Genomic DNA, 17,597 nt, shown 5'->3' with positions numbered 1-17,597 from the left:
TGACGAACTTCTGTCAGTTCGCAGCCGGCTACCTCCATGATTACCGCAAGCTGAGCCACGGTAGGCAAGTCGTCTGTTTGAGCCTGTACCCTACCAACATCCTTCAGGACAATTTGAAGATTACCCTCGATTTCCTGTCCGTTCCGCTCGATGCAGACATTTTTTGGCAGTGGCATACGTTCTTGCCAATGGGTTGTGCAGATCCATCACTCGCTGTATCGTGGCAGTGTACCGCGAACTGAACGCCGGAAATATGTTTCATCGGTGTTGAAGTTGCTCCTCGCTGCTGTGCATGTAGCGAGGAGCAACTTCATCTCTTCACGGCTCATTGCACGGCCTTCGGGTATGATCGGAGGCTGAGTGGGAACAAATTCCATCAGGAAGTCTTCCACATGCGGTTCCTCTTCAGCTGACCACTTTTGAGATTTCTTCGCACGCTGCTTTTGCCGAGCTTCCTTTATCTTGGCAGCTTTGACGGTCAGTTTTGTTTTCGCAATGGGGGGTTGCTTCCGGCGCTTCCGTGACGATTCAACACGGTTTCTTTGTCCTTTCCACGATTCGTTGCGTAGCTGACCAACTGCGTTTTCGCATGTTTAGCCGAAGAAGTACCGGTCTCCAGCGCCGAGGCCAAACGCTTTGGTACTTGATGCAACGCTTTACCCGCTGTAGGTTGCGTTGGTGGTATGAAACGGCTTGAGTAGGTTTCAACCCCTCCAATCCCATACATAGAAATTTAGGCCTGGATACGCTGATTGTCCACATTGGGGTCATCCTTGGTTTTTTCCTCCGAATCGTTTGGATACGCCAACTGATTTCGTTGTAACAATTTGCGCTGGGCTTCGCTCCACGCATTAGACAGAAAATGTTCGCCTTCTGCGGCATTTTTTAGTAATGCTGCACTGTTGCGGTGATCCCAGGTGGAGCCTTCAACTTTGTCGACGCCGTCGTTGTCGACTTCTTCTTGGTATTTTCTTTGGCCAACACTTTGGGGCGTTCCATAGTCGCTCCTGATTGGCCCATGCCATTCGGCTCCATTCGGGTAGCTTCCATTACATTCACGTTTCCGTTAGCTGGCGTGGCCGTGGCCTTATCTTTCAATTGGTTCTTGCCTAATCAAACGATATCAGTGCCAGAATAGACCTTTGTCATTTGATTTCAATTCCCGACTAACAGCATGCTGATAGTTAGGGTAGTTTGATACGCTTCCTAAAATAGGATCTCCTTCACCCCCCAGATGGTAACCCTTATTCCCCTTAAGAGCATCCCCACCGGCATGTAAACATAGAGCTGAAAAGACCCGTTTATTGGGTGCGTGCTGTAACAGTAATACATCACTTCACAGCCAATCCACACCGGTTGGCGGAAATTGTAGCCCTGATGGAGCAAAGTCGCGTTGGACGCCCGCTGGTGATTGAGGTTTTGGAGCTCTCGCCAGTCGAGAATTTAGTGCAGCAGGGTTGGCATACATTCTATTGTCTGTAAGATTCTTATTAATGCTGCCGGTGTGCTTCAGGACGTCGGGTGGCATGCTTCGTTGAAGAAGTACATTGGGACCTCAATGGCATAGAACTGTAAACGACCAGATCTGTTGAGAAATCCGTGTTTATGGAGCGTTTATATCATGATGTAAAATTTATTGGCAACCGGTGTGGGTCTGAAAAATGTAAATTTTGCTGATGCAATGATGTACTTAGAAGATTTTTACATTTCTACATCTGCCGGCGGGGATGCTCTAACCTTAAGGTATGGCCCTGGGTTTTCAAGGTTATCACATGATTACCCGACCAAGGATACCACGGACGCAGATTCACGTTATACGCAGTACGACACAAACATCCCTATGTAGTGGAAAACAACTCTACCTGAAAATCATTTTTCGCAGGTACGACATAGGAAAAAATTCACTTATCGTTTCACACGAAGTCCACTACGCAAATTCCACCTGGCTATTTCGACTGATGTCGGGGGAATAGTTGTACATTGAAAAACCTACAGTGCACTGCTTGAGTAGTGCTACGGAAACCATAGGGAGCAACTTATTGTCGGGGTAGGCACGGTGTGCAACAGCCTCCCCGTGTGTGCTGCAGTGCGTTTTGTAGGTCCATCACTTTGGACCCACTCACATTGCTATTTTATCCTAACATCGAGCAGAACATGCATGGACATAAATGTTGTGGTTTCTGCCCATAAGTACCTCAGTTTCTGATCGACGACCAAGTCCATGCATCCATGTATGTCGTGCACCGAATGCATTCTTCAAGACATTCCACGATTACATCGATAGTATACGAGCTTACATATTATGTTAGTTACAGTACTGCGGAGATTAGCTAAGCCTATCAGCCACTCACTTCCAAATACTACCAGTCCACGTCTTTGCTCTCAACCTTGTGTTCGCGCAGCAATCAAAAGGTTATGAGCCCAAGCATGACCGACAAATTCACGTTCGAATCATCTACGAAGCTCAAGGCTGATGGCAGTACCGCGTATCGTGTGCCAAGAAACGAGCAAAAATCAACCAGCATCGGTTTGGAAAGTACCTCTCCAATGTCAGATTGCCCCAGGAGTGTACGCATCCGACCGCAACGAGGCGGATGATCTTGTTGCGCTCTCCTACATCCAACTCAGCATCCACGGCGACCACCTAAAATACACGCACGCCTCGTCCAAGACTTACCAAACGTGGGAAGCCCTCCGCGCCATCTATGAAGCGCATCCGAAGTGAACCTCGTCACTCTACAACTTCAAATGAGCAAGCTGGAGTGGAGTGAACGCATGGGGCTAGAAAGCTTCAATGACCAGTTCCATGAGTTCATGCGCAAGATGGCCGCGGCCGGAGACATGACGCCGGAATCATCCTACATCACACGCTACCTGTGTTTGCTGCTGCCTCACTTCGCGAACACAATGATGTTCATCACACACGAGGCCCGCACCAACACCCGCTACTCCTCGTTGCCCACAATCCTCGCCGAACTCAAGCTCGACGATGAGCGTCAACAAATGCACGGCCCCAACCTACGCAGGAATGCAAGCAGATCAGATGATGCTCTCAACACAACTTCGGGAGAGTGTTACTACTGCGGGAAAGCGGGACATTACCCGCCCGAATGTCACCGCAGACAGGCGGACGAGGCCAAGGGCATCCGCCGTCGATCCGTGAAAAAAATGACCGACCTGACGGTCCAGGCAACCGCCAACCCAACGGAGGTCGTGGTGGTCGAAATGGATGTCGAGGTGGACGTGGTCGCGGGCAAAACCGCCCAAGACAATGCGAATGGCGCGGCTCTGACCAAGGCCACTACGCATACGATAACAACAATGACGACCTCTTCCTAGGAGAAGATTGCGTCACCTCTCTCCAACAAAGAGGCGACGACGACGTCATCAACTTTGCCTGACTGCGTTGACGACCATAGAGAGCACCCGATCGACTCCGTCAACGCCGATCTCGCCCTGTACGCGACGTCAATCGAGGATGAATGCAACAGCGTCAACTCACCATCTCCACGCGAAGTGATCGTCGACAGCGGCGCCACCGCCCACATGACTGGGGACATTGGACTCCTCCACAACGTCGTGTGCTGCCAACGAGGGGTCCGACTTGCAGACGGCCACCCCATCGCAGTGACATCTATGGGAACAATCAAGATGAAGTCACGTTGGACACCGGTCGAGTTGCCGTGTTCTCAGACGTATTGTGCGTACCAACACTGACGAAGACCCTCATCTCCATAGGCCGCATCACCCACCGCTCGAAGGAGACCTCACTGTTCTTCAAACAGAACTACTGTGACATCAAGATCAAAAATCAGCTGTCCATCGCCGCCATGTGGAACGAATCATACCTGTATGTCCTGCGCGGCACCACAATCTCGTCACTCGAAGCCAACAATGAGGCCAACTTGGCCGATGACAGTGAAGCCATGTTGTGGCCTGCCCGCCTCGGCCACATCCCCACCAAGGCTATGGTAGCCATGTGTAAGGCTACCGTGGGTGGACCCGATAAACCACCTGCAACTCTGACATGTGAAGACTGCATACGAGGGACCCGATAGCGTGATCCAGCCAGGCCCGTCGTCACAGACACACTCATGTACCCCATTAGAAACGAGGTTCGAGGCGTTGCAGAGTTTCAAACAGGATCCGTTTCTCAAACAGACCTTGCAGGCTAGCCGGAATGTCCATGTAGAACCCATCGAGCGCATGTGGAAGGGACATTTGGAACGACATCATGGTGGTGGTCTTGCTCTTCTCAGACGTCGTGGTCACACGTAACTTCAATGTCGTTCCTTGAAGTTCACAGAGAGCAGTGTCACTGGCGATACCCCACCGTAACATACGGTTTTGGTATGAAAATACACCTTACCTCGGTTCCCAAAGTCGGCGACATGTCCAATCATGCACTCGGCACATGCGTCCACACTGACCTGTGGGGACCCGCCAAAGTTGAGTCGCCGAACGGCGCCAAATATTTCTTTGCATATACTGAGACCGCTACAACCACGTGTGGATCAAAGCGTTGTCCAAGAAGAGCGATGCATACGAGGCAACCCTCGAATACATACCGTGGATCGAGAGGCAGACTGGGGTCAAGGTAAAGACCCTACGGCCGGACAACGGCGGTGATGCATCAATGAACGGTTTGAGACATACCTCAAGGAAGAAGGAATCCACCATGAAACCAGCACTGCCAGACGGCAGTGGCAGAACGGGACCGCCGAGCGGATGAAACGCACACTGGTTGAGATGGCGCGCACTATGTTAATCCACGCCAACCTATCCAAGCGCTGGTGGGCCGAGGCCATCAGCACAACCACCTACCTTTCTTCGCAACCGGATCCCTAATGCAAAGACAAGCGGCAAGACGCCGCACGAGTTGGTGCGCAGGAACAAGCCAAATATTTCAAACCTCAAAGTCTTTGGCTCCGTGTGTTTCCGCCGCAACGACGCCGACGACAAGACGGAGCCCCAAGGAAACAATTGTGTCTTTCTCGCCTACCATGGGGCCAAGAAGGTCTACAAAGTCTTCGACCTAGAAGACAACAAGGTCGTATTCACTGTAGACTGCAAGTTCATGAAAAAAAACAATTTCCTTCAACCACGTACCACCTTCGTTGACGACTCGGATGACGTAGCCGACACATTCCAACCCGACAGCCACGACGCGGACATGTCCTGGTTCGATTACGAACCAAAGTCGCAGCCGACGGTGGACACTGCTGCGCCGCCTCGGCAATTCGCGCCCATGTTGTCGCCCGTTAGCCCTCGGCACCAATCACCTACACGAATGACACGGAAATCAACCCCCATTCGATACTAAAACGCCCCTTTAGCTCACTACCCACCTGTTGTGCTCGTGCACGACACCCGACAAAGCCGCCGGGCCACTGCCGCCTCAAACAGCACCGCTCCCAGCAACGCAAGAAACGCCACCATCGCCTTCAAGTCCCAGAGTCGGCCGCCCTCGCCGCCACTCGCCTGTGAAAGAAAGAACGCCGTCAGAAAACGCAGCATCCAGTGCCATGGATCACGAACGACGTACCTCTCGCTCGGCTGGCTGGAAGCCTGCCAAAAGGAGATCAACAACCTCCGGTCGATGGGATGCTATGAACTATCCCACGTACCACACGACATGCGAGCCTTGAAGTCAAAATGGGTTTTCAAACGCAAGGGCATGCCGGACAGCTCCAACACCTACAAGGCACGCGTCGTTATTAAGGGCTTTGCACAGCGGCCAGGCGTCGACTACGATGAGACTTACGCTCCTGTGGTCCGCGGCGACTCCCTGCGATTGATCCTCGCCATCACCACCCAACGTGGCATGCACTGCCGCCAGGGTGACGCGACCAATGCCTACGTCCATGCGACAAACGATCGTGAGATGTATATGGTGCCGCCAGATGGCTTTGATGTCGATGGACGCGCCTGGCAGATCCTCGGGGCATTCTATGGCCTCAAACAAAGTGCCCTTCTATGGTACTGTACATGCACGTCAAGCGTGTTCTTGAAGACCTCGGTTTCGTGGCTACATGTGGCAGGGCATTTGAAAAGTGTAAGATGGAAATCCGAACCAAAAGTAGAAAAGTTCGCATCAAGCTAATCAGATTTCATTTAAAAAACGACGTCATTTGAAATTTCGCCATAGTAAAAGCAAACGACATTGTTGACCTTTGCAAACGCGAGCTTAAAACGCTACTTTAATGAAAAGAGTAGGTTGGATACGACAGACACGATACAAATCCGACAAAATTTGGCCTCGTGATTGGATGACCGACAAATGATTAGGCCCCAAAATCAGATAACAATGAAATAATTAGATACTCTCATGATTTGATTATCGATACAGAGTATATCCATATAATTTATCATCAAATACTCAGCAGAAATTGTACTTCCGGATAACTTGGCCGACTTGACGATCATGCGATCACGCATGGAGCAGCACCTACAAGCGCTCAAGAAGACCTATAAAGAGCTCAACATATTTGACCATGGCGAGCAAGTGGATTCGCACCATCGAAGTGGGCTGCTCTTGTCGTCAATGGTACTACGGAGCCATGGCTGATATCCAGGCCCTTCACCTCAAGACAAACCCGCCTCGTGGAATTCTCGATGCTGAAGACGTTGTGCTATACCGCCGGGCGTCATCAGATCGAGTGATTGCTGAGAACTTCTTCAGCTGAGTTTGCAACCTATGGAAGGTGTCCTATGCAACGTTCACATGGAGCCCCAAGTTCTACGACAACATTCAACAGCTCACGTTTGCTTTGACGAACTACCACATTTCGCTAATGCCTTAGAGTGAAGCTGATAGGCTTTGGTATCGCTCTGTGCTAGCTCGCTACGAGTCTATGGGAGTGCAATGACAGCAAAACGTGCGGAGGGCCAGCACAACTCACGACTTTGTCGTACTCAACGTCTTGCATTGATTCGTAGTCGATTCCATGGTGCTCAACCCATTTTGTCTCAATTTGCATCTCCATAACAAAATTAATTCATGATTTTGTTTTTCTGGGGCTGCCGTTGGGTTGTGGGTATGAAGGTAGTAAACGGTTATGAAACAAGATATAAACTAGTTTATACCGTTAAACGATCCGCTAAGAGGGTTTAAAATGAATATAAAAATGACAAAAAGTTAAAAGGTGGGTATTTTTTAACTCATTTTTTATTCCTCCTGTAGGCTTATTTTTATTCAAAGAACTTTTTAGCTTATTTTTTATTCCTCCAGTAGGCTTATTTTTATTCACAAAGAACTGGAAGCTCGAGGCAAATACCCGAATTGCCACCCATTTCATCAGGAAGAAGGGTACTTCGGAAATTTGCTGATATTTTCGAAATTCTCCGATGTAGTTTCAGTTCAATCACTCTTTAGAACTTTATTCGCAACTGCTACGGCAGTACTTTCAATCCTGGCCTTGGAACACTTTTCCAATAGAAGGCTGTATCTGGTTTAGCATCTATTGAACTCCGATTGGTCAGCATTTTTTCCGACAATCCGATTGGACGAGGCGGCTGTTGCAGGAGGAACATATCACTAACATTTACTACTACGTAGTAACATGTTTTCTATTGGTTGAAATACTGCCGAGCCGACAATTGCACACGACACGGTGTCGATCAGCATAAATAAAACGGCAAGTTAAACCAGTACATGTACTGTAGGACAGTTCTGGCCGGTGGCAGTTAGCCGGCGCCCTCGGACACTGTGTGACCTCCCTTCACTGGGTGCCCCCCCCTTCCACCACAACACAAACAATCATATTTTCAATACTAAGTTACAACTACAAAGATCACTTATATTGTTGCGAGCGACCTCATGGGTACTCACCAAACACGAAGTTAAGCTCATCTCAGCACTGATTGAGACAATGGGAAGTAATTGCCAGCTCACAAACCTATTCTATGATGGCAAACTCGTCCACCAGTCCGCTATCGATGTAAAATCTAGCAGTGCGCAAGTACTCCTGCGGTAAGGTTCCACTGCGATGCCCACGGGGTGTTACACTGTAATTTGGTGTCGTTGGCGAGCAAGGGCCGAGGTAAGTATGCCTGAGTGCTGCCAACCCTGTTGGCGTCCATGGCAGCGTGTGCTATCCCCCTCGTGGCGCTGGGTGTCTGTGGCGCCATTGGCGAGTCGTGCATCCTCTTCACCGTGGGAAAGTTTGGCGTACTCACGACATCCATGGTTGCGATGTTGCAGAAGGCTCTGATCATTGCAATTTCAGTGACAGTGTTTCAGCACACCTTGAGCGGGATGCAGGTCTCCATCGCGCTGGTTGTCGCGCTGGGTGCCATCGTGTTGAATTGCGACATCCCGAGCCAATACCTAGTCTTTCTCGCACCCCAGCCAAAGGACGGTCTGTGGCCCACAACGCACTTGGCGAATGCCATTTGTTGCTGCAGGATGACGAAGATGTCAATAGTGCCGTGGAAGTTGCTTCAAAACAAGTGGATGACAGTTGAGAGGAACAACAACAGAAGGTGACGAGGTGGGCATTGGATAGCTGGAACGAGACGAACTCGAGTGTAACCATTCATCCAATGGACAGCAGTAGCGACGACATCCTACATCATCATCCCTAAGCTCCAATGATATTAAGTACTTTAAGGAGACATTTCAAAGATGTGGGTTTTTCCAGGCATGTTGTTGCAAAGTTGCATCAAAATCAGAGAGCAAAGTTCACGTCAGGATGCTCACGTCGTCGCCATGGCAACTTCCGTGTATAGCCCTGCTGATATATATATATTAATATATTTGTCGTTGGATTAAGGATACCCAGGGCCTGCTGGCTTGACGCTACTGCTAGCCTTTTTCAGGACGAGCTGCGACTGCACCTGCTGCAGTTTCTCTTTGAGTTCCTTCGCTTCAACGTCGGCTTCGACAAATAGAGCTTTGACCGTGGCCAGTTCTCGTGTGAGGAAGGCGTCGGCGTCGGCGAGGAGCTTGAGGTCATGCGCTTCCGAGTAGACTGGCCAGTGTTCTTGCAAAGGGTTCGGCGGGGCTTGCTTTTCAGGGCCTTCGTACATTCATTGCCATGACGATCGACTCGGACAATTGCAAGATCGAGAAGTGTACCTGTCATGAGCTTCTTGTACATGAATTCCGTGGGCTCGTTGAACACGAGCTCGTCGTAAAACTCCGACACGACTGGCTATGCGGATATGCACATCGCGAAGGTAGGTAGGTAGGTACGTAGTACACAATGACGAGGAAGAAAACACGCAGCTTGGGAAAGAATCTATACTGTATGCACCTTCTTCGTGGACGCAATTTGGTTTCCAGGTGGATACAAGACCAGCATGTGTATTTTGTCCACGGGCTTCTCGTCTGGGTCTTGGAAATGGATTTGAATCCGCGTCTCAAACTCGCCCCATCCATACTCGGACACTTCGTACGGTGGCTCCGTCAGCACTACGTAGTAGCAAGACGTCATCGTTCAACGATCACCGACAATTGGTTGCAATGGAGCATGAAGGGGTTGCGAACGGTGCCGCATGTGTCGACGATACCTCGCACGGGATTTGCAAAGCTGCTGTGCAGGCTAATCACCACCTTGCTGATCATGTAGGACAGATCTTCGTTCTCGATGCCCCGCACGTAGATGTGCCATCGATGTGTCTTTGTTTCCTCCGACTTGCGCCCCAGATACGTCGCCACGGAGCCATAAGCGATTGCCTTACTCACCACGACGCCCTTTTGCCGCTCGTTGGACATGATCGAAAATTCAACTGGCATATTATGCGGATAATTAAAAATATATCCGGATACGACATCATTTTTGAATCCGAAGCACTGCAATCATGGTCCGCAGTGTGAAGAGAAAGGCCGCGAGGATGAGCTCCGCCACGGGAAGCAATCGAGGTACAAGCAATAGCATGCAACTTACTCATGATCGCTGGTATTCATCGTGATGCAACGTTACAGCAAGCGCTGCGTTGATTGACGAGACGGATCATTCGGACGGAGAAGCTCGAAATTCATCGACTCTGTCGGAGCACCCGACTCCAGGCAAGGACAAACCGCAAACGATGATTGAGTACCTCGAAGCGCAACGAAACCTAGCTTTGCATGTAACGATGCAGACCCCATGTTGCCATAAGCTAAAGGTCGCTTGTAGAATCTGCAGACCCAACGTGACAAAGCGCTTGCCCAATTCCGAGAAGAAGCAGCCCAAGCCAAGAAAAAAATCTTCGACAGTTTAGCCGAGGGTAAAGAGGAAGCACCTAGTGCGGACTCGTCGTCGTTGTCACACGAGCCACCGCTTCCATCCGCCGTCAAGGACGAAACACAGCTCCAACATCAAACCACTTCTCCAGCTGCTGCATCGTCATCCAAGCCCCAGCGCACCTATGGTGAAAAGAAAACCATTCATATTGCCTGCACCAGCGGCGTCTACTCTGGCCAACACTTCACGTTGGTTCTATCCACGGTATTACGACGTGTGCCCTCTATAACGTGTCTAACACCCATGGGTAGGACGTTAACCGCGTGTGCCACATTGGTAGATCTTCGGGCAAGAAGTATAAGGCCCCGCTTGGCCTGAGCTTGCCGAAAGATCCAGAGATCTCCACCACCCACGCTGAAGTCGGTGCTTGAGTCGATTCCTTATCATGATTGACAACAAGTGTAGATGCGATGGAGCAGTGAGAACGACCACATTTACCTCGCCGATCAAAACAGTACCAACGGCACCAAGCTCAACGGCCGCAACCTGAAAGCGCGAGTGCCGGTGCGGCTGGACTTTGCCAAACCCATCCACGTGGGTTTTGGAGGATGCGAGTTCACCATGACCATGTAACGAAGCACGGTCGTATTTGCTGCAAAACACAAGGTGTAAACATGTATTCATATAAACACACCACCACTCCATGATCATCCTAATGAGAGAGCTCCTAATCCGAGTCCGAGTCGTTGTTAAACACCGAGTACGCGTTGACCACTTTGGTGGCCACGGCCGCCGGCTTGAACACTGCCGTCTACAACATCAGGGCATCAGTTGGTCCTGCTTCCCTGACGATATCGATGGCCCCATGCCTGCCTGTCATCGTACCTTGGTCAAGTCCTTGTCGGCCTTGGGCTTCTTGACTTTCTTTTCCACCACGGCGGCGGCAGCGGCAGAAGCAGCTCCGCCACGACCCCAGTCTCCGTCCGATCGGGTCGGCTTGCTGACGTCACCGCCACCACCGCCTCGGCCGCCCTTGTCTCCACGTCCACCGGCGCCTTCGACGCGGTCCCCACGGCCTCCACGTCCTCCGCGGCCACCAGGTCCGTCCCTACAACTCCATCAGCCGCCGCCGCCATGGGCTTATTCCCACGAATTATGCAGTACCTCTGGGGTCGGTCACTCGAGTCATGGCGGGCAGCCGGTCGATCCGCCACCGGCTTGACATTGCGTTCATCGCGAGGCTTGGCGTCGCCAAACACGTTGGCCGATCGGGTCGCTTGGGCCACATCTTCTTTCGACTTGGTGCGGGGCTTGAGTGACAGCTTGGGGCGCTCAGCGGGGCCGGTGGACGTGGTATGCGCGTCGATTTCAGTGTCTTCACGACTACATATGTTTCAAGAGTGAGGGAGAGTTGTTTCGCGGCAAGTTGCAGAGCAATTCACTGCATGGACGACGTACGGAGCGCGGCGGTCATGGTGGTGGTGGTGGTCATCCCTGGGTCGGCGGTCGGCACCCCAGTTGCCGTCGCTGCGCTGGGACCCGCGGTCGTCTCGCTGGTCGCGGTTGTTGTAGCGGTCGCCGCCACGGTCTTCGCGGGCGTAGCGGTCGCCGCCTCCGCCGTCACGCTTTTGAAAGAAGCCGTTGTCTTGGCGTCCCCCTTTCCTTTCACCGGCGACATCGACGCGGATCGCGCGTTGGTTGACGGTCTACGTAGACATTGGTTGGCGTGTTCGTATGACCAAGGACATTGGTAGATATACATAGAGCTCGGTAGGTAGGTATACCTGGCCGTCGAATTCGAGCGCGTGCACCAACGAGTTGCGGTCCTCAAACTCTACGTACGCAAACCCCTTGGGGCGGTTCGTGTTGTAGTCGATAGGGATACGAATTTCCTTGATGGCACACCCGGCAAAGAAGTCGGCGAGGTCGTCTTCTTGAACAGAGTACGGCAAATTGCCCACGTAACTCTACGACATGCGATCGTGTGATATGTCGCGGACCTTGAAGGCGGTGCTTGCTTACCTTGAACGGGCCGTAGTCGGGCACGGGCAGCTTTTCGCGCTTTTCAAAGTTGTCGCCGCTGTTGCGACGGCCACGCCCGGCACCATAACCTGTGTCGTGGTGGTCGTCGTGGTGGCGTTGTCCACGGGAAGGCGACGCTTGACGAGGCGCTTCTTCACGGGGGATCGCGGCTTCGCGAATGGGAGCGACCGCGGGACTGTGTACAACATACGTCAGCATCACACGTAGCACGGGAAGGACAAGATCCTTATGGCATTACGCACGTGGAAGCAGGTGCAGGCACTTCGAAGTCGTCGTCATCAGCCCATGATGACGAAGGGAGGGTGTGGAAGGATGCCATGATGGTCTGATCGTTCGATACGGTGTGTGTCGACACGATCCAATGGCCGCCACCATCGCGGTCGTTGATTGGTTGAGAAGCGTATTATCCGGTCCGGATACTGGTGAACCATCCGGATACCTCCGCCAATCAGAGGCCCCAGACATCGAAAGTGCATGTGGGTCGTCCGGGCAGCCGTCGCACACCGCCGGTCACTGTCCTCCAAGTCTTCATCCATCATGCCAACCATTCCATCATTAGTCCAAACGGCTGCACATCCCAGTGCGCCTTCAACCTTCTCCATCGCTCAGTTGAACATCTTGGCCAGCAACTTGGCCAAACCCGACCGATTCCCGTACGTCCACCCCCCACTGCTGGACTGGGCCATACGCAAAGAGATTCTGGTGCGGCAGCTGACCTCATTGCAGGCTGACGTGCTGTGCCTGGAAGAGCTAAGTGACTACTGGACATTCTTCCGCCCGACCTTCCTCGCGTTGGGCTACGACAGCGTGTACGTGAAGCGGCCATCAGGCCACGTCTCCGAGTGGAGTGGCGAGAAAAAGATGGACGGGTGCGGTTTGTTCTTCAAACAGTCCAAGTTCCGACTAAAGGAGGTTGAGAGCGTCAACTTCTCGGACGAACACGATCGCGTGGCGCTGCTGGTGCTGCTCCAAGAGATCGCCACCAACCAGCTCGTGCTCGTGGGTGCCACCCACTTGTGGTGGAACAGCAGCAAAATCGACCACCAAATGAAACAACTGGTGGAATTGCACCGCGAAATGGCAGATTTGACCGAGTTCATCCACGCCAAGTACACCGAGGACCTTCCCGCTGGCCGCACCGTTCCTGTACGATGTCCATCATCATCACCTCATCCATGAAACCCACTCCCGACTCTGTTCTTCGCTAGGTGGTCGTGTGTGGCGACTTCAACAACTCCCCGTCGTCCCAGCTGTACAAGTACATGGAGAACTCGTTCCTCAGGTATGTCCATGCAACACAGACCTATCCAACTATGTTGAACTATGTGTACCTGATCGTGGCATGTCTACTGCATGTTAACATTAGCGCGCCTTTGATTAACTAGCTTGTTTACTACTTCGTTGGGCTATGTTCGTACATGTCATATTGATTGGCCTTAGACCTGACTGGACAATGAAGAGCGCGTACGCCGACTACCGCATCGCCGACGGTACAGCCGACACTGGAAGCAACGAACCTCTGCATACGACCGTCAACTTTCGACGGTGCTGGGCCATCGATTACATCTGGTATGTTGACCTTTCGAACACCCAATCAATCACAGCATGTTGGCTTACTTATGTCCATATGGACCAGGTACTCGTCCGAGCATGTACGCCCATTATCGTTGCTGGAGATTCCATCCGAAGCCGAGTTGCGGTCGGAAGACGGACCGGCGGGATGGCAGGACAAATCCCTGGGAAATCTCCCCGCCGACACCACAACGACCAACCAAAACGGGATCCCCAACTCGGTGCACGGCAGCGACCACGTACCCTTGCTGGCCACGTTTGCGTTCACAAGTTAACAAGACATAAACAATCGTTGGGATTTTGCCTCGCGTTCATCTATACGACTTCTCAGAGTCTTTGTCCTGACTTTTGCATGTAAAGATCGTCCAGTATCACACTAATTTCAATCACACACTAATTCGATGTTGAATTACGTATTCGAATAGTGGATTTGATTGGCTACTTGATTAAGGATCTGGGTTTTGATTGGTCCATCCGTTTAGGTAGTGCCAATTTCTTGACAATATAACTGAGAGACCAAATGTCATTGAGCACGACTACTAACTACTGCTAGTACATCAGTAGTAGTACAGTCCAACAGTTATTAAAACACGATATAGTGCTTTTCACCCGAATTTGGACTGGGAGTCATTTCGCCAAATAGCATTCGAATCCAATTGATCCATGTTTAAGTCTTTGTGGACAATAGTGAGGATACTCCTCACTCAGCCCGTCCGGATACAGAGTGGGGTTACTTTAATCAATTCAAGCCAAAATATCCTCACTCCACGGGAAAGCGGGTGTGAGGATATTACTGAACTCATTCGATTTGATTGGCTGAGTTTTTCAATAAAAATACACCCGCACCCATTTCAAAAGTTCGCCATGATATCATTTGAGCTTCGTCTTGACATACCGTGTCAAATAGGACTATATTAGGTTTTATCCCAATACTAATATTGCCCAATGGGCTCACCTAATTCCTAATGCCTATGCAAAAGCATGTGCGTAGGGTGGCACTGGTTTTTAGAGGTTTTCAAATAAATACGTGGAGGTACCAAGAGATACCGTAGGTGAGACAGTTGGATCGAGTGGAGTGGGGAGACGGCCGCCAGTGTGATGGGCCGCAGAACGTTCTTGGTAGAAATCGCGAGGGTGATGGCACCATGCGTTTTGAGACAGTCTTGAGAGTTGAACTTGGCATCTCAGGCCTTGCCGCTATCATATCGGCGCACGCTAGGCACGCTGGTCAGCTGCGGAGGTCGGCGCAAGGTGCAAAGAGTAGGGGTATTTGGCCCACAATGGCCGGTAGTTGGCTGGGGCACGGAGGGTGTGGAGGACATGCAGGACGGAGGAGCGCAGTGGACAGTCGGGGTCTTGGAGGCGCAGCCATCGGCGGACGGACATCGTCCAGCCAAGGAAAGACAGCTCGTTCCAGGCAGTGGAAGGCAGAGGGGTCTTATCTTCATATTGGACCTTGTTGTGCTCGGTCCATATGAGGTGCAGGGTAGATGCCGTGAGTAGAATCCACAAGGTCCTGATTGCGCCTTTGTGATGGTTACCATGGGCATTGACAGAAAACAGGTCTAAGTCAGCGATAGTAGACCATGAAAAAGACACTCCATAGCGCCGCCATGCATCCCGGTGAAATGACCATACGGGGTGGATTTGAGGGCAAGCATGGAATGCATGGTGTTGGGTTTCCACAGCTCCACAGCCGTAGGCACAACAAATGGCGTCGGGACGCTCGATTTGGAGGTGGGCAAAACGGCAGTTCACAGGGAGCATACGGAACAGTAGACGTAGCCACACATCGCCCTGCACCGGGGGAGGAATTCGACAGGTCAGTCTGACACGCTTGACATAACCGTGGATATCCGTGGTAGTCGTACGGTTCGTACTGGACATGGGGTGGTGCCCCTCAGGAGGGGGGGCGTGGTATGCGAGGGCTACAACCATTCGTCGTGACATACACTTGGTGTTTAGCCGAGCGGTCAAGGTACTCGTCGTAGGACAAGTGTTGGATTACGCGTGAGTTCAAACCTCACTAAGGCATTTTTTTGCTACCAATATTTCAAAGGTGTGCACTGGAAATCGAAGTACACCGCTGGCTAAACTCGGTATTGGTCGGCTCATCAACGGCGAGCGAGCTAGTAGAGGAAGGTAGAGCTGCATAGAAGTAAATTCAGGCAAACCGTAGCATTCCTTATTATGCTGCACTAGTATTTCGTCGAGAGCTTTGCTGCAAAAGAACCTGCTGGACTCACCCGACCACGATATACACACGAACGCGAATCATAATTGCAAATACGAAGTACTAGTATGCCACTACCTCACTACCAAAGATGTAGCAATAACGACGTCTGAGGGTTTCCATCATCATGCAATTAAACAGCATAAGGCGCGTACAAAGGGCATTGTTGGTGAGAGGATGGCATATTTGCTGACGATAGAGCGTTATGTTTTAGTCGTATTCACAGTGAGAGGATAGTACGCTGCAGTGTTGCAGTCACATCACAGTGAGGGTAAGGCACATTACTGAACATTATGTCATACTCACATCTATTAGTGAGGGGGTTGTACATAAAGATAGTGTTGTAGGCATATCCACAGTGGGGGATGTCAAGTTTACTGTGAGGGGATAGCATATTGCTGTGTTGTTGCCACGTCCACAGTGAGGAGATAGCATTTTACTGATGACAAAGCGTTGTGTTATAGTCACATCTATAGTGAGAGAATAGTTCATAACTGCAGATTGTGTCATGTTGCAGGCACATCCACAGTTAGGGGGTGTCATTCACTATGAGGGTATAGCATATTGATCTGTTTTCGCCATGTCCACCATGGGGGGGGAATATTACTGATGATACAGCGTTGTGCTATAGTCATCAAGAATGTGGGGATAGTACATAACAGAAGATAGTGGGTGGTACTGTATTGTAGGCATATCTACAGTGAAGGGGTGTCATTCACTGTGAGGGGATAGCATATTCCTATGCTTTTGCCACGTCCATAGTGAGGGGAGAACATTGCGGGTGACATAGCGTTGTGCTATAGTCACATCTAGAATAAGGGTAGTACATAACTTAAGATAGTACATAACTAAGGATAGTGTGATGTTGAAGGAAACAGTGACGGGAGGTCCAGTTGCGTTTAGCCATATCCTCAGCGAGGGGACGACATAATGCCGATGGTAGAGCGTTTCAGTTATATACACAGTGATGGAATGATTCACTGCTTATGATAGAGTGTTGCGTTGCAGTCTCAAGCATTTGAAAGAAGAGTATCGTAGTCAACATTCGTATATACCCTCAATCATAGGATATGTATGTAAGTAATGGGGGATTCGAATTTGTATTGCGTTAGAACGGGCGCCAATGCTATCTGGGAAGAGCAATGTAGGGGGTGTAGATCGCATTGATGGTTTCTACACAATTCCAGTCGCTGAAGAATCCTCAGAAGGTTGTATCGCGTGTCAAGTGAACTTTCATGAATATGCCATACGAGGAACTGAGTGAAGTCATATATTGGGGGGTCAAGTGGTGTCAAGACTAGTGTTCATGTGGTTTTATACACTCTTCTTGAATACATGCGCCCTCATTCGGTATCTAGGAGGAGTATACAAGACGAATCACATTATAATCGACAAGTTGAATGTTGTTTTCATCTCGGATAGAGCTTAGGTGTTGATGCAAACACAATGCACACTCCTCCATGATGAATAGATATACTAGTAAGCAGTCATGTTGAGGATGTATGATCCCCGAAACTCATAACCACCAGCATGATGATATTGTATTATAGTATGCTATTGCTGCTTGAGAGTACTCATCC

At 50.7% G+C, this 17,597-nt stretch overlaps 8 protein-coding genes across 8 annotated transcripts; 4 read left to right on the top strand and 4 right to left on the bottom strand.

Moving 5' to 3' along the window:
• Nucleotides 1-206: 206 nt before the first annotated feature.
• Nucleotides 207-999, bottom strand: H257_02051 (hypothetical protein; the record flags this gene model as incomplete). Its single annotated transcript, XM_009825538.1, has 2 exons — nt 207-515; nt 901-999. The coding sequence occupies 2 exons, from the start codon at nt 997-999 to the stop codon at nt 207-209; spliced, it is 408 nt and encodes a 135-aa protein (XP_009823840.1).
• A 1,428-nt stretch (nt 1,000-2,427) lies between these two features.
• H257_02050 (hypothetical protein) lies at nt 2,428-2,725 on the top strand (the record flags this gene model as incomplete). Its single annotated transcript, XM_009825537.1, has 2 exons — nt 2,428-2,493; nt 2,555-2,725. 2 exons carry the CDS (start codon nt 2,428-2,430, stop codon nt 2,723-2,725), a joined length of 237 nt encoding a protein of 78 aa, XP_009823839.1.
• A 5,355-nt stretch (nt 2,726-8,080) lies between these two features.
• On the top strand, nt 8,081-8,466 carry H257_02049 (hypothetical protein; the record flags this gene model as incomplete). Its single annotated transcript, XM_009825536.1, has 2 exons — nt 8,081-8,291; nt 8,351-8,466. 2 exons carry the CDS (start codon nt 8,081-8,083, stop codon nt 8,464-8,466), a joined length of 327 nt encoding a protein of 108 aa, XP_009823838.1.
• A 210-nt stretch (nt 8,467-8,676) lies between these two features.
• Nucleotides 8,677-9,728, bottom strand: H257_02048 (hypothetical protein). Its single transcript, XM_009825535.1, has 4 exons — nt 9,514-9,728; nt 9,258-9,415; nt 9,080-9,155; nt 8,677-9,020 (listed from the first exon to the last, which is right to left on the bottom strand). Exons 1-4 carry the CDS (start codon nt 9,716-9,718, stop codon nt 8,770-8,772), a joined length of 690 nt encoding a protein of 229 aa, XP_009823837.1. The 5' UTR covers nt 9,719-9,728; the 3' UTR covers nt 8,677-8,769.
• A 65-nt stretch (nt 9,729-9,793) lies between these two features.
• H257_02047 (hypothetical protein) lies at nt 9,794-10,905 on the top strand. The gene is made up of 5 exons (XM_009825534.1): nt 9,794-9,865; nt 9,929-10,074; nt 10,122-10,433; nt 10,481-10,588; nt 10,635-10,905. The coding sequence occupies exons 1-5, from the start codon at nt 9,805-9,807 to the stop codon at nt 10,800-10,802; spliced, it is 795 nt and encodes a 264-aa protein (XP_009823836.1). The 5' UTR covers nt 9,794-9,804; the 3' UTR covers nt 10,803-10,905.
• Nucleotides 10,695-12,562, bottom strand: H257_02046 (hypothetical protein). The gene is made up of 7 exons (XM_009825533.1): nt 12,455-12,562; nt 12,192-12,387; nt 11,954-12,136; nt 11,628-11,875; nt 11,334-11,552; nt 11,055-11,277; nt 10,695-10,980 (listed from the first exon to the last, which is right to left on the bottom strand). Exons 1-7 carry the CDS (start codon nt 12,529-12,531, stop codon nt 10,897-10,899), a joined length of 1,230 nt encoding a protein of 409 aa, XP_009823835.1. The 5' UTR covers nt 12,532-12,562; the 3' UTR covers nt 10,695-10,896.
• A 121-nt stretch (nt 12,563-12,683) lies between these two features.
• On the top strand, nt 12,684-14,103 carry H257_02045 (hypothetical protein). The gene is made up of 4 exons (XM_009825532.1): nt 12,684-13,358; nt 13,421-13,494; nt 13,653-13,781; nt 13,849-14,103. Exons 1-4 carry the CDS (start codon nt 12,687-12,689, stop codon nt 14,057-14,059), a joined length of 1,086 nt encoding a protein of 361 aa, XP_009823834.1. The 5' UTR covers nt 12,684-12,686; the 3' UTR covers nt 14,060-14,103.
• Nucleotides 14,104-14,999: 896 nt separating this feature from the next.
• On the bottom strand, nt 15,000-15,454 carry H257_02044 (hypothetical protein; the record flags this gene model as incomplete). Its single annotated transcript, XM_009825531.1, has 2 exons — nt 15,000-15,300; nt 15,423-15,454. The coding sequence occupies 2 exons, from the start codon at nt 15,452-15,454 to the stop codon at nt 15,000-15,002; spliced, it is 333 nt and encodes a 110-aa protein (XP_009823833.1).
• Nucleotides 15,455-17,597: the final 2,143 nt, after the last annotated feature.

Source organism: Aphanomyces astaci, assembly GCF_000520075.1.
Source record: "Aphanomyces astaci strain APO3 unplaced genomic scaffold supercont1.3, whole genome shotgun sequence".
In the NCBI taxonomy this organism is placed as follows: domain Eukaryota; phylum Oomycota; class Saprolegniomycetes; order Saprolegniales; family Verrucalvaceae; genus Aphanomyces; species Aphanomyces astaci.
The sequence above is the reverse complement of the archived record's forward strand: the minus strand, read 5'-3'. Positions and strand labels throughout refer to the sequence as shown.

Coding starts and splice junctions, on each gene's coding strand:
- H257_02048 (XM_009825535.1), bottom strand. CDS start 9,718: ATGTCCAACGAGCGGCAAAAGGGCGTCGTGGTGAGTAAGGCAATCGCT. Junction 9,416..9,513: donor CTTTGCAAATCCCGTGCGAG/GTATCGTCGACA, acceptor GCTACTACGTAG/TGCTGACGGAGCCACCGTAC. Junction 9,156..9,257: donor AAATTGCGTCCACGAAGAAG/GTGCATACAGTA, acceptor ATATCCGCATAG/CCAGTCGTGTCGGAGTTTTA.
- H257_02047 (XM_009825534.1), top strand. CDS start 9,805: ATGGTCCGCAGTGTGAAGAGAAAGGCCGCGAGGATGAGCTCCGCCACG. Junction 9,866..9,928: donor CGCCACGGGAAGCAATCGAG/GTACAAGCAATA, acceptor GCAACGTTACAG/CAAGCGCTGCGTTGATTGAC. Junction 10,075..10,121: donor AACGAAACCTAGCTTTGCAT/GTAACGATGCAG, acceptor GGTCGCTTGTAG/AATCTGCAGACCCAACGTGA.
- H257_02046 (XM_009825533.1), bottom strand. CDS start 12,531: ATGGCATCCTTCCACACCCTCCCTTCGTCATCATGGGCTGATGACGAC. Junction 11,876..11,953: donor CGCTCGAATTCGACGGCCAG/GTATACCTACCT, acceptor ATGTCTACGTAG/ACCGTCAACCAACGCGCGAT. Junction 11,553..11,627: donor CACCATGACCGCCGCGCTCC/GTACGTCGTCCA, acceptor AAACATATGTAG/TCGTGAAGACACTGAAATCG.
- H257_02045 (XM_009825532.1), top strand. CDS start 12,687: ATGTGGGTCGTCCGGGCAGCCGTCGCACACCGCCGGTCACTGTCCTCC. Junction 13,495..13,652: donor ATGGAGAACTCGTTCCTCAG/GTATGTCCATGC, acceptor GATTGGCCTTAG/ACCTGACTGGACAATGAAGA. Junction 13,782..13,848: donor TGGGCCATCGATTACATCTG/GTATGTTGACCT, acceptor CATATGGACCAG/GTACTCGTCCGAGCATGTAC.